Source organism: Carettochelys insculpta, chromosome 8, assembly GCF_033958435.1.
Source record: "Carettochelys insculpta isolate YL-2023 chromosome 8, ASM3395843v1, whole genome shotgun sequence".
NCBI lineage: Eukaryota > Metazoa > Chordata > Testudines > Carettochelyidae > Carettochelys > Carettochelys insculpta.
Window position 1 is genome coordinate 73622961 of NC_134144.1, and position 15259 is coordinate 73638219.

A 15259-nucleotide genomic window follows, 5' to 3' on the forward strand; every position below is an offset into this window, starting at 1 on the left:
ACAGTTTATGGCCCAGGGTTAAGGTAGGGTTGTTCCTTATAAAATATTCTCTAGATACTGTCCTGTTTCAAAAATCTAAAATCAAAAGAAGCTGCCATGACTTTTATATCAGGAGATGTAATTCTTCCCCACGCTTCATCTCATGCTAGTATCATTATGGATTAAAGCAGAAGACAAAAGACTTAGCTTTTAATTTCATACAGGGAATCACAATGACCTTTGAAAGGGTAGAATCAATTTTTAAATTTCTTCTATTCATCTGACATTCTCTAGAGTAGATCTGATATGTAACCCTTTGATACCATCCACTGCCATCTGCCACACACATGAACTTAATACTCAGGAATAGACAACTGCGATATTCTACACTTGACACTTACACTGCAGAATGTGCGCTCCATCCCAGAGTAAGTGGGGGCCTAGTGTTTTCTGTGCAGTGAGATAACAGGGTCAAATATCTTGGTATAACCACCTGCTGCCCAACCTTGTGATTGAGAGAGAGTGCCACATTGAAGCTGTATCGTTTTAGATGAAGAATCAGGACCCTGAAAGACAGTACAAAGGGCAGAAATAACAGCATTAAATTTAAAACCAGAGAGGGTAGCCAAGTGACTGAACACACTCAAAACCCTGTTTCAAACCTTTTATTATTAGAGGAAAATGAAAAGCTTTCCTCCACTGGGCTTTCTGACAAGAGAGGTCTGATTTGGCAGTAACAATTAGCTATGGAGTGAGCTTGAGGAGATGTGGTCCCCAGGATTCTCAAGCTAGAGCACTTAGCACTCTTTAGATTATAAACAGTGCTAGTTCAGAATAAAGAATACAGGTATAAGATGCTCTCAGCCTGACCCTCCCTGGAGACAGTGCTGGTTACTGCTGCTACCTAGAAAGACCCTGAAGTTGCAGGCCATTTTAACACAATGCAGACATCCTGCTGTGACAGAGCAGTCAGACTCTACCAACACGTGAGACTTCCTGGTTCAATCAGCATTATTTTATTCTTGTCCAGGATGAGCTCACACCAACTAGTGTTTGGGTAAATCCTTATTTCTGCCATATAACGAGAGAACTATGAAATAACTCTGTTTGCCTCTAAAGAAGAAAGAGCCAACCATTATGATTACAAACCAGTGCCATCAGCATAGTCACTCAAGCTATTTCCTATGCACTTAATGTACATGTTGAACAAGAGTGGCTGCAACTTAGGCCTGGTCTATATCATTGTAGCAAATCAACCGAAGTTACGCTACTCCAGTTATATGAATAAAGTAACTGAAGTTGACATAGCTGAGGCTGACTTTCCATGGTGACTACAACAGGCGGTGTTGACAGGAATTGCTTTCCCGCTAGCTTATCTTATTCTTCTCAGGTAACTGGTGTATAGGGGTCAACAGAAGAGTGTCTCACCATCTACTTAACAGGTCTTCATCATACCCACTAAACTGAGAAGTGCTGCTTTAAAAACAGCAGTGCCAATCTACTGCTAAGTGTAGACATAGCCTTAGACCTGCGGTGTCCAATATGTTCGCCACTTGCCACATGTGGCAAACAGGACACTGTAGTGTGGCATTTCTGGGCTTCAGAGCTGCATGCAGCTCTTGGAGCTTTTAAATGAGGCTCCTCAGAGCTACATATAGAGCCCACCGCCTGCTCCATGCACACACCCCAACACTTGCTGGGACCAGTGCGTGGCGGCCCTGGCTCCAATGAGTTACCACATTTCAGTTGGGCATCGCGGGAGGGAGGAAATTTCAAGACAATTAACACAGGCACAATGCAAGAGTTTCGCGCAAATTCAAAGGTCAGACGCATTACCTAGCTTCAGAACCTTTTGATCAAGAAATTACCACCAACCTTACAAATATTCATTGTGCCGCAGGGTTTTGTTGCATTTTTAACATCCATGTGCACAATATACTTTATTATGTGCTCCAAGACATATACAGATGCGCTCCACCACTAGAAACACATGGTGCCAGTCATGGGCACAGTGGGTGCTCTGTCAGTCACCTGGGTGGCATTTAAATCTCTCCTGAATGGCTGCTTAAGCGCTCAACTTACAGGGAAGGGTTGTGTGCTGGGAACCTTCCCTCTTGCACTGGTAAGTATTTAGACTGAACAAGGACCAGGTGTTATTACTTGATTTAAAGCATCACTAAAGGGTCCAAATTAAGGACCCTGCACTCCATTAGGTTAACTACTACAAAACATACACCCTGACAAGAAGATCCCCGTCATAAAGACCTTACAACAATTTCATCGGTGCAAAGTACCAAGCATTCTAGCAGTACTGCTATAAGAATATGGTGTATTTCTAATGATATGCCTAGTCTCTCAGCTACCACCAGCATATTCTGCTCCTTCGTTAGGACAAAGCAGGCAGCTGTAAACCTCTTTACAAATGGGAAAGATGCAATCCTTACCCAGAGAAAGTGTCATGCTCTGATTTTCCAGAGGGAATGGCATACAAGGGAGAAAGCTCTTTGTACTCTTCCTTGCAGCTTCACTATGCTTACTGTGAGACAGCAAGACAGCAAGCACTAGGATGAAAGGTATGGGTGGCCAAACAAAGTGAACTCCTACATTCACCTTGATGGCATCTGTTTGGATGTAACGTAGTAACTTCTGAACACCACATTTAAGCTATTCCAAAGTTTCAGGGACTGTTCAAGATATCAGCAGACAGAATCCAATTAATCTCAGTGAATATCAGAAAACTAGAACCCCATACATCTGACTATTACACATCAATTTAAACCAGGCCTTCCACAATCCATAGGTAAAAAAAAAAATCACCTGACTGCGGCAGCCTTTAACAACTTCCAGCCTAATTATCATTCTGCTGCCCATCTCAGCTCTGCCCTCCACTCCCACATGTGTTTAAAATGGTGATAACATGAATGATTTATCTCCCAGGCTTGGTCTACACTTCAAATTTAGGTCAACATAGATACAGTTGCTCAAGTGTGAAAAATCCACATCCCTGAGTGATGCAGCGAGGCAACTTAACTTCCCTAGTGTAAGACAAAGCTAGATCAGTCGAAGAAAGATACAACAGTTGCTGCAAAAGCAAAGCCCAACGCTACCAGCATAGTAAAGGCATGGCAGCTATATCTATGTAGTTCCCAGTATACACCCGTGCCTCAGATAGGAAGAAAACGACCAATGCAAGGCAAGAGGAACGCCCACAGCTGCATTTCTTGGGAGAACTGGGGAGAGAGACCTCAGAGCCCCCACCACAGGTATGTGGTGGAGGGGAGGAACAATGATGGAGCACTCAGTGACCAGACCCCTGGCTCTGAGGAAGAGAATGGGAACACACAGACATCCAGGCGTGTGCAGAAAGGGTGAATGGGGGCACACACAACTCCTGACACTGGATGCACTGAAAGAAATGGTGTCTCAAGCCTCTCTGTCAGAAGCTGGGAACGGGCGACAGGGAATGGATCACTTGAGGATGATCTACTTTGTTCATTCCTCTGGGGCACCTGGCATTGGCCACTGTGGGAAGACAAGATACTTGGCTAGCTGGACCTTTGGTCTGATCCAGTATGGCCATTCATATGATATCAGGGAAATGAGGGATTGGCCCCCGCATGAGGTAAGAGGGAAGGGTTGCAGGGAGCCCTGATTTACAGGAAGATGGAATGGTGGCACACAGGCAGCTGGGGGAGACAAGAGAGGAAGGGAATGAATATAAGACTTCCTTGGTGCCCTCAGTGAGCTCTGTAGATAGAGGCAATGATGCATACAATCCTTTAATTATACCTTCATCCACTCCTTTACCCTAGCCCTGCTCTTCCAGCCTGTCCTATGCACCAACACTTGTATCTGCTTTCGTGACATGCTTTTTTGGAAAAGCATCAGAGTAGGATTTTAACCCTTACCTGGGAAGCCTATTGAATTTGTGTGTAACAACAGCAGCCTTTCCATTACACTTCTCACAAGAATATTCAATCTCTTCTGCCTATTAAAGACAAAGCAAAATATAAGGATGATTTGATCAGATCTCTAGTGAAGGCAGAGGGCCTTTTTCAGTCTAGTGTTCCTCTGAAGCGGTAGTCACCCATTTCTTAATTTACTTCTAATTTCAACATGACATACCAAAAGACTCTGATAAGAGAACAAGAAATAAGATTACAACTAAAGATCTGTCACTTAAGGACAAGCAGAATTAGTAAGGGAGAAATCGCTTTTTTTTTTTTTTTTCAAAATTGATACTCAGAACTAGATTCAAAATGAGAGGGCAATAATGTTACAAGACCTGTAGATTTTCCTCTCAGAAACATCTACCATGTAGCTTTTCATAGCCCATACTGGACAACATTTAATTATCCAGATTCCTAGTTCAAAACGCCTACTTTTTTTCTCCTGAGAGGCCCACTTCCTCTAAGATCATTATTGAGGTATCACAGTTAAACACAATGTAGAAATGCATGTAGCTAGAGCAGATGAACAGCTGTGTGTGAGGAATATGCATACAACAGTGAGGGTGATTGGACACTGTGTATATATACTTCATTTCTGTAAGACAGGGGTCAAACCATACCTCTATTCTTTTACTAAGGATGAAAGTCTGAACCTTAAGCACAAGCCATGGGCCTACTATTCAGCTCTGGAAAGGATAATATGTTTCCAATAAGTGTGTCAAAATAAAGTGAAGACCAATGTATGTAAACAGGGATTACAGCAGATTTCACAGATTAAAATTATCTTACTATTGATCAGTTCTTATTTCACAGGAGACTCTTAAATGCAGTATTGTGAATTGTACAGGAAATATTAATCCTCAGTTTTGAACAAGCTCATGTTGGAGGTCTATTTATTGTGTAAGCATCTAGATAGTTAAAATATAGCTGTTTTTAAACACATATATATGGCTTCTTTTCTCTGCACTGATTAAAGACACAGACTAGCTGTCCGACCACCCTAGCACAGGACTGAGAACCAATAACTTCTGAGTTCTAATCCTCTCTGAGGCAGGCTCTTCCCTAAAATCTACATAAAGTTCTTCTGTGCCTTAATCTCCCTATTTAAAATAGTAAAACACGTACATTGGAGGAGATTGAGGGGATCAGTTTGTGTCTACACTGTATTTTAAGATGAAAGGTACCAGTGTGTTGCTTTCACACAATCCCTACAAAGGAGAGGAAGGTTAGACAGTACATATGAATGACCTCTGTTATAAAGACCCAATGAAGTGCTTTATTAGAATATCCCTCCCATTGTATGGCAAAACACAAAACCAAATACTATTACTCCTTATACTGAGGTGATGTGTGTTTGAGAGAGAAGAATGGTAAATAGTGGTAAGTATTATGTACCCTGAAAAAGAGGTCAAGGGAATCCTGGATGGATCGAGAAGGAAGTAATTTCTTTCTTCGAGGCAGATCAATGGAAAGATCATTAAATTGTTCTCGTTTAGTGACTGTTTCACCACACCTACAATAAAAAAAGTACATGTGATTTTGCTTATATGTATGCTGGAAAACCATCAGTTTATATGGTATATTTCACTGTAGCTTTTTCCATGTACACATACCATGCCCGCTTTAACTCATCAGGATGATAAAGTCACTCATTGACTGAGCTACACTTCAATTTAGGGGCATAGGCTTGGTATTTTCATATTTTAAGGAAATATTTCCTGTGAGTAATAGTTTGACAGCATGTATGAACCCAAACTCTTGAGTTCTTTGGAGTGATCAAGGGATCTGTCATGGGAGAATCAACATGCCTGGCTGAAAACCCTACCATCTTCATCAACTCCTAAGCAAAAGGAAATTTGATTTTTTTAAAAATGAAATACTAATATTTGCATATCTATAAAAACCTTCATTTCATTTCCAGATACAAAACTGGACTCAACTAATATTGTATAACAAAGGCACAGTATGAGAGACACAAATTGTTTAGACTGATGGCATGATTAACACCAGCACAGCACCAAGTATATGCGGCACTTGCCATAGAAAGTGAATGACCTGGTAGATGTGTCTCAGAGAGATAGCTGTATTAGCCTGTACCTGCAAACACAACACAGAGTCCTTTGGCACCTTAAAGACTAACATTTACTTGGGCATAAGCTTGTGTGGGTAAAAACCGCTGACTAAATTGTTTTTTTAAACCGGGAAAGCTCATGCTCAAATGAATCTGTTGGTCTTCAGGTAGATGTGCTTATTCAACAAAACCTCGTTGCCTCCACTGGCACAGATCCTTATGGAACCACAGGAGAGCTCCCTGGAAGAATGGTAGAGGAAATGTGGTCTGCCATTGCTGGGAACTAGCCCTGATCTTGACTAAATGTCATGAATGGGAAAGCAAAAAAAGAAAGAACCTACTCTGAAATCTTCCTTGCACTAACAGATTTGAAAGCTAGCAGGCCGCTGGGCAAATACGTTACAGTAAAGAGCAGTGTGGTGTTTACCCTATGACGATAATTAAGAACAGTTTTTCTGTGCAGGCAGTTTCAAGTGTGTGAAGAGTTGTCATTTCTGCTTATGTCATATGCAGGAAAAGAAGGAACTGCTTAGGACTACATGTAGCAATTTGTTTGTGGATGAATGAGATCACTGAATAGGAAAATATTTTCCTGTCAGATGAAGGACTTTTACTTCTTGGAATTCAAAGGTGAAACTCAAAAATACTTACATTTTACATATGATAGAATGCTGAACCTCAAACTCTAAGTTTGTGATAACTGGACAAGTATAAACTTTGGTGGCTGAGATGTCATCAGAGGCCCGTCCTGGTGAGTTATCTTCAGGAGACACTGGCTCACTCTTCCAAGTTTTGTTTAACTTTTCCATGTCCTCCTTCAGCTGATCCAAACACTGGCTCAAAAATTCATGTGCATCCTAGAATCAAAGCGGGCCATTATCCATCTATTCAACAACACAGACCAAGTCAGATCACTGCTTAGTTAATGCACAAAGCTCACAAGCAGTTTGTAGGAGAGAGAGCACTTACATTTTGCATGTAACCTGAGAACCTCTCTGCAGTAGCTGAAATGGAGTTTTTCACTTTCTTGAGCAGCTCTTTCTTTACCTCAGGGCTGCAAACATCCTTTTTAGCAAGCAGATGGGCAAAGCGTCTGGAAGAATTAACGGAGGGAAAGGTTGACTGGACAGCTTTCCAAATCTTACGGCAGATAGCATAAAACCTGAAGATTTCTCTTTAAAAGCATTTACCAAGTCTGTTTTCCAGTAAGGAGCAAAACAGAGGGGTTCAACTTGTATTACACCCCACAAACTTAAGAGTCCAAGTGTTTTAAAATTTAACTCCTGATGCAGTCATTTCAGTGGGACTCTGCATTTAAAATTTACTCCAAGGTAAACAGCACCATAAAAAATGTATGTAAAACATTTTATGAAATAGCATCGCATTAAAATAAATGGACCTAATTCTCATGACAATAAACACTATTGTAAATTCCACTCCACCCATCTGCAAGTCTTGCCTGTTTTTATAACGCAGACTGTTGCAACATACAGCTCCATTAATTTACATAAAAGAGGCTGAAGAAATCTGGCAAGATGAAAGTCTGTTTTAACTCAGATACCATCCTTGCCGGAAATTTTTATGATTAATAAAGTGTCATCTTCCCTACCTCCAGTTACTGTGATTAATTTCACAGTGATCTTCACTAGATATCCTTAGTACAATAAATTCAAAGCAGAACAATCTATATATCAGATTTTATATATGTGGACACATTAACCTTCAATATTGAGGAAGGCAGCCCTATGTGTACATGCAAGTCACAAATGAATAAGGAAAAGAAACTAAATCAGTTAAGAAAAGAATTGGATAATTTACTGAAACAAAACAGAAGTAAAGACAGATGCTATGAAGCATTCAGTTCAGTTCTGCTGCATTTCTACACTTGTTCAATCACATATAGCCCTCCATCAAAAGATCCTATTACAATGGGTCACAAGAAGTAGCTACAAAGTCTGCCTGTAATGATACAGGGTTCCATTTCTAGTACAGATTACTGTGCATTCACACAATTACAACAGAAAAAATATGCAAAAATATCCCCATTTGACAGGCCTCTGACAGAACATGACTTAGTTGAGAGCACAAGAATGCTCTTCAGAAATTCCTATTTTACTCTATCTGCAATCTTGACAGTAACATTACACTAAGCATCCACAAGGTTATTCTACAACTGACATAAAGCCAAACAGAGGTCTTACTGTAAATCCTGACAAAAAGGACATTTCAAATGGCACAGAACTGTCAAGTGGAAATAATGCAGGAAGACTTCAAGGAGCTCAAGAAAAATAATAGAAATACAAAAGGCCTGAAAACAAAAAAAAACAATTCTGGACATAAAAACACTTCCATATGAGAAATTAAAGGACTGGAACCATTTTATGCAAAAATGGGACAAATAACAGGACACATGACAGCAATATATAACATACTGAATGGTCAAAAGGAGGATAGATCAAAAATCATATTTGCCCTTTCTGGTAATACAAGAACAAGGGAATAATCAATGAAATTTCAAAGGCAACATAATTAAAACTTGCAAGAGGAGAAACTGTTTTACACAGCACATAAATCACATGCTGTGTAAAACACAGTGTGGAACTCACTGCCACAAGGTGTAACTGGTACAAAAGCTTGGTACTATTAAAAAATGAAAAGTCTTTATGAACAATAAACCTTCAACAAGTTACATAAAGTAGAACAAAAATCTACCATTTGCCAGAGGTAAGACAACCATCAACTCACTGGGATTAGGAAGACACTCTTCTCTACTGGGAATTTGTTTCATATTTGTTTTCCGGATATCAAGTTAGATAGAATATGGATGCAACACAGTGCAGGTTGAATCTCTTGAGTCGGAAATACTGTCATCTGGAAATATCCATAATCCAGCATGATTTTAGTTAGCCAGATGACCGCTTACCATAGGTGTGGGCTAAGTTTCCTGTGGTTCCATAAAGCTTGTTTACAGCCCCCAGTCCTGCCTCTCATCATTCTGTGCTGTTACTTAGTTGTAATTTACCTTTAAATGACTGCTAAGAGCCCAGTAAGCAGTGCAAGTGTTGATAGTGCTGCTAGACAACTTTGACCTCCTGTGGTTTGGCAAATTCTCTTGTTTGGCACCAGTCCGGTCTTGGGGGTGCTGGACTAGAGAGGTTCAACCTGTACAGCAATTCCTGTGCACTTAGCTTTCCCTCAGTAACTTATAAATTTCCAAATGATGGAACTGCAAAGACTACGAGAATTGTGTCAACTTCTTAACTTTACTTTACAGCTAGGGTTTAAGGAACAAACTCCTACATGCTGTACTTGAGCATCAGTCCTATAAATTCACCCCAAGCTCCAGAAATAAAGTTAATGTCCTAAAAATATCTCACCCAAGCAAATGAAGTTTACCTGATAAGTGCATTGAGTGGAATTTTCTTCCAAGGGATACCCTGTTTAAGCAAATCATTAGCAAATGACTGAATTGAAAACAAGGACTGTAAAATGGCATTCATGTAGCAAGTATTTCCCAAATTTGAAAACCTGAAAAAAAACCAAAGGATCTTATTAAACATTGACCTATCAGGCATGTGCTGTTCTCCATCCCAACCACTCCAACATAGAGCCTCCCCTCATAGACCAGGAGCCTTTCTACTTTTGTCCACCAGACTAAGCTACCCAGGGCAGGTGCCATCATCTTATGTACATGGAAAGCATTTACTGGAATTTATACAATCTACATACGACAACATTGATGGCTCATGTGGTACAGAGAATAATTTTCAAACAAGCTTATTCCTTTCACAAGTTTGCTGCATTGACTGTATCAACTACTGTGATCTCAAGTTAGCATTTCAGCTAACAATTTTCTTTTCCCAAACTGGGAAAGGGCTCCTTACTCATGCACAATTCTCACTGATTTCAGAATCACGTCTTGAACTTGTCCCTATGCAATTAGTACACTTCGGTATGCTCACATTCAGATGACAGGGGAATAAAATACCAAAGCAGCTGAAATTTACCCTTGTAGTTGTTGCTGTGGGTGGCTGGAAAGGGGCACTCGAGGTTTGTTCCATCCTGTGTAGTCCTGATTAGATCTCATTTTTTTAACAGAGAGCGGGGCTGGCTGAGAGAGAAACCCCAGGCTTCTTTTGGCTGAAGGTGTCTGACTTGAGATGTTAGACCTGTGTAAACAAAGCACAAAATATAAGCTTTTAATTGCATTTTTGTTTCAAGACCATAGCAAAGACAGCAATTAAAGCCCAGGATAAAAATGACAATCAGCCTTTTCCACAGCATATGCAAAGGTGCTGCCTACTTACTCATGGGAATTTAAATAAAATTGAGTTGGAGAAGAAATGGCTATTCACTCTACCTTTATTAGACTATGTCTTGAAGAATCTCAAAACAAGACTCTCACACAGGAATCACTTCACCAGTAAAATGCTGCCACCTTTGTACTGAAGGGTAGAACCCAGGCAGACAACTGTTGCACACTACAATGCAAACCAGCAGGCTACATATAGCAAGGGAAATGCTGGTCCAGAGCACAGAACAGACAAGTCTTTGGCTTTTAAAATACCAGTGGACAAGCCCCTACTTAGTAAGCTGTGGGAAGGATGGTTTTGTGGGTAAGGTACGACTAGGCCACCACCCAGCTGGAATTCATGGCTCAGCCCGAGTAAATTACTTAATCTGTATACCGCATCTCTCTCCACCTCACTCTCTAACTTTTGTTTGGTCTAATATGATAAACTATTTGGGGACACGAACTGTGTCTGGTATGTATCAAAATGTTGCCCCAAAAGCCTGCCCTGCTGGAAACAACACTACTTCTAAAAATAACCACGGTTTATTTGGGAAGGCTGATTCAAAATCTGATTCAACCAGGGCATCGAACCTGGAATTCAAAAGTTTAGGTATTTTAAATGTGACACAGATCACTAAACCAACCACTCATCTCTGCAAAGTCTGTTTCTGATCCCAGATTCTTATGAATCTTTCAGGTAACTTGGTCTTACACCGGGATGGGAAACCCCTGGCTTGTGGCCTGCATCCGAACCTCAGCTTGCCGAGATCCAGATCCCGAGGCTTTGGGCTCCCTTCCTCAGTATCAGGCCCATGGTGGTGTTGGGAGTGCAGAGTCCTGAGTTTCATGGGCTGGATCAAGTAAGCAAGTGCCAGGTTCAGATAATGGGGTCTGCCAAGGGGGCATGGCAGGAATTCTAGCCAATCAGAGCAGTGGAGGGAATGCCTGCAATCCAGGAGGTCAGTATTGTCTAGCAGCATTACCAACGCTTGCACCACTTGCTGGGCTGTTAGAAGACATTTAGAGGTAAATTACAACTAAATAATAGCAAGAACAATGAGCAGCCAGGGTGTCCAGATAAGCTGCAACCCCACTGCCCAGACCCTACGTCCTTCAAACACTCCTGCACCCCCTTCCATCAAGGCCCCGACTCCCACCCTCTTCCTTCAACCTTACTTACACCCCAGTTCCCCACCCACACTCTGCTCCTGTCCCCTCCCTCAAGATCCTGCACCCCAAACATTCCTGAACCCTTCCTCCGACCCACAGCCCACACCCCCAACCCTGTCCTATACTCCCTCTTCCCACCCATATCCCACAGTCCACTCCTGCACCCCACTCCAGCCCAGATCACCCACCCCAGCCCACTCTCTCATGCCCAGACCACCCAATTCCCAGCCTGCTCCTGCACACACATCCTCCAGAACCCAAACCTCAACCCTGCTTCCTGTCAGTTCCCTCCCATACTGAACTCCTCACTCCCCTCTCACAAGCCCCATAGCCAAGAGGGATGCACAAAATAGAGAAGCCCTGCCCTGCCTAGGCTCTGGGCCTGGTATGCGAGGGGAGTGTCTCCTTTCTTTTTTGTGTGTGTCCCCAAAACTGGTCTGTCTAAGGGACAGTGCCCCGACCTGAAAGAGATTCCCCACCCCGTCTTAAACAATCAGGCCAACAGAACTCAATGTGGGTCTCTGATCTTCACTGACACAGTGACTCCTTTACTCAGCCTCAGCAAAACTTCGCCGGGCGGGGTGGTGGTGGTGGTTGTTGCTGTGTATGACTTTAAATGCAACCCAAGTTTTTCCCCAGTGAAGCCTTACAACATGCAGATTACTTAAGAGTTTTTAGGAAATCCATCTAGCCCAATGAGCAGGCAGACCATATGACAACCAAAGTCTCTGTACAAAGCTAGGGCAGGTTTCAGTAATCCTGCATTACTTGTTTTAGAAAAATTAAATAAATTTGTTTTCTTGAATAAAACATGCATATCATTTGGTAAACATATGAAAATTCAAATGCCTAAATTCCTGAAAAACAGCCCTGTGGAAGTAACACTACAGACTTATGCCTACCTTTCCAGGCTGGAATTGCTAGAGGAGTAGTCCTTTGAGGCAGACCTGCTACCATAAAAGGACGACGATTGTAGAGGCAAAACCCCTTGAAGAGCAATAGAAAAAGCATTTGTTATTTTTCCAAGTGGCTGAACTATGCTCAGTAAACTCTTGTTCATCTGGTATTTGATCAACCATAACACTCAAATAACCAGCATAACACCAGCAAATTGTAAGACATGACTGTTTCTGCCACTTCCACCCTTTTTCCCCCTAGACAGTTCCCGAGTGTTGCGCCATTCCACCCCGCCCCGAGCAGGTCTGTTGGTAGCTGTCTGCTTGGAGCTGCCAAGCTGCTCCTCCCAGCACGAGCTGGAGCTCTCACAGGTCCCCTGTGTCCAGGCAGGGGGTTGGATGCAAGGCGGCAGCTAGACGCGAGCCCCTACAGCTGCTCCCCATGCTGCATGGCCAGACATAAGCCCTGTCAGTGGCTCCCACTGTGCCCACCAAAAGGTAAACGGGGGAGCCAGAAATAGGAGGAGCTGAACTTTCTTGGCTGGGGGGCTGTGCCTCCCCCACCGCCCCCTCAAGCTACTCTCGATTAACTGGAAAATTTGCATATCTGGCAACCTCCAGGTCCCAGGATTGCTGTGTACGAAAGACTTTACAGTATGTCGTACAGGAGGAACATAAATTACTAGACTTAAGGTTTAAAAAAACTGCACCAAGCAATTTTTGCCAGAGTTGCGTACTGAAGTACTACTTCTACGTACTGCATGGAGCCTTTTTGATATAAGCTAAAGTTCTAACTAAACGGGCTTCATAACCTCCACCGTGAAATTCCAATTTGCTCATTTCAGAAAGGCTGTTAAATGTGGAAGTGACAAGTGAAACAATGTCATGTGTATTTGTCAGCTGCTCAAACAGGAAAAAAAAACACAGGTGCTCTCTTTGCTCTGATTTCTGACAGTTAGGCAAAATTCAAAACGAATACCTGGTACTCAAAATAAAAAGTTTCTTTTCTCACTCGCCATTTAACAGTAATGTAATGTGTATTTGGGGACAAAACAAAGTGTTTCAAACCAGAAATATAGTCTCTATGGAGCGTTCTCAGAGAATAGTTATTGATGGTTCACAGTGAAGTTAGAAGAGCATATCAAGCGTGATCCTGCAGGGTTTGGTACTAGGTCTGGTTAAGTTAAACTTCTTTACCAATGATTTAGATCCGGGTCAGCAACCCTCAGCACAGGTGCCGAGAGTGGCACATGAGTCGATTTTCACTGGCATTCAGGGTGGGAGGTCAGTCCCACCCCTCCCTCCCCCATGCAGAGGGAGCTTGTTCAAAGCCATGCTGCTGTAGATTAACAAAGAACCAGCTAAGGCTACCAACCACCAGCTAAATGGCAAACCTCTGCCTCTTTATTTATTTATTAAGGAAGCTGTTGTAAGTAGGACTATTAGGCTGTGTCTACACTAGCCCTTTCCTTTCAAAAAAGGCATGTTAATGAGTGAGGTCAGAAGATGCTAATGAAATACTGCCATGAATATGCAGCGCCTCATTAGCATAAATGTAGCCACAGCGATTCAAAAGTGCCACTTTTGAATGGCACGCCACCCATGTAGATGGGGGCCTTTTGAAAGGACCCCCCCAGTCTTCAAAAGCCCCTTATTCCTAAAACCAGCTAGGAATAAGGGGTTTCCAAAGATTGGGCGGTCTTCTCAAAAGGCCCCCCATCTACACGGGCGGCACATGATTCGAAAGCAGCACTTTTGAATCACCGCAGCTGCCATTATGCTAATGAGGCCCTGCATAGTAATGGCAGCACCTTATTAGCATCTTCCGACTTCGCTCATTACCATGCCCCTTTTGAAAGGAAGGGGCTACTGTAGACAAGGCTTTAAAGTATCACTGGCACGTGGGCCATACATGGAGGTCAACAGGTCAAATCTTGACACTCCATCTGGGAAAGGTTCTGACCCCCTGATTTAGATAGATACGTAGAGAATATACTTATAAAAAGTCTGAGGATGACCGAAAGCTGAGAGGAGTGTTAAGCGCTTTGGAGGATAGATTAAAAAAATCAAAATGATCTGGACAAACTGGAGAAATGCGTCAAGTAAACAGGATTAAATTCAATAAGGACAAACGCAAGGTATACCCCTTCAGAAAGAACTATCAATCGCACACTGACAAACTGGGAAATGACTGCCTGGGAAAGAGTACTGAGGAAAGGATCCAAGTATTTTAGTGAATCACAAGCTAAATATGAGTCGAAAGTGTCACAATGTTGCAAAAAAAGTAAACAGCATTCTGGGATGTAACAACAGAGGTGTTGTAAACAAGGTAAGTAATTCTTCTCCTCTACACTGATAAGGTTACAACTGGAGTGCTGTGTTGTGTCCACTTCTGGGCACCACATTTCAGGAAAGATGTGGACAAACTGGGGAAAGGCCAGAGGAAAGCAACAAAAACTAAAAGTTTAGAAAATGTGACCCATGAGGGAAGGCTGAAAAAACTGGGGGTTTTTAGGCTGCAGACTAGAAGACAGTGTGATGAAGTGGTATGTGTGTGGTGATGGGCAGCACATGAGCAATGGAAGTCCCTGTTCTTTGTAACCTAGGCAACCAGGTGACACCTTTGCTCCCCAGGAAACAGAACAAGGGTGGGAGGCAGAGCCTCGATGGTTTGAATTGGAAATTGGGCTGTTGGAACGGGATCAGTCTTTAGGATGGAGAGAAACAAAGGAGACAGGTCCTTGGGTTCGGGGACCCCATTCTCCTCAGTATGGACTGGACTGACTGTTTCTGGCTGCTGTACAGATAAGTCTCTACCACACTCTGTCCTTGTCAACTAATAAATTTTCTGATCTGCCAGCTGAGTGAGAGTCACTCCTGCCTGTGGATGGAGTGCAGG

General features: G+C 42.4%; 1 protein-coding gene across 2 annotated transcripts in view; it reads right to left on the bottom strand.

Annotated features, from left to right (window-relative positions):
• Positions 1-15259, bottom strand: part of USP37 (ubiquitin specific peptidase 37) — a 50744-nt gene that overhangs the window by 22951 nt on the left and 12534 nt on the right. For both annotated transcript variants that reach the window (XM_075001503.1, XM_075001504.1), the window contains exons 8-15: positions 12367-12451; positions 10008-10169; positions 9397-9528; positions 6970-7093; positions 6652-6857; positions 5325-5442; positions 3888-3967; positions 381-545 (exon numbers count right to left, since the gene is read on the bottom strand). In XM_075001503.1, coding sequence (XP_074857604.1) covers positions 381-545; positions 3888-3967; positions 5325-5442; positions 6652-6857; positions 6970-7093; positions 9397-9528; positions 10008-10169; positions 12367-12451 — 1072 coding nt within the window. The remainder of the gene's footprint in view (positions 1-380; positions 546-3887; positions 3968-5324; positions 5443-6651; positions 6858-6969; positions 7094-9396; positions 9529-10007; positions 10170-12366; positions 12452-15259) is intronic.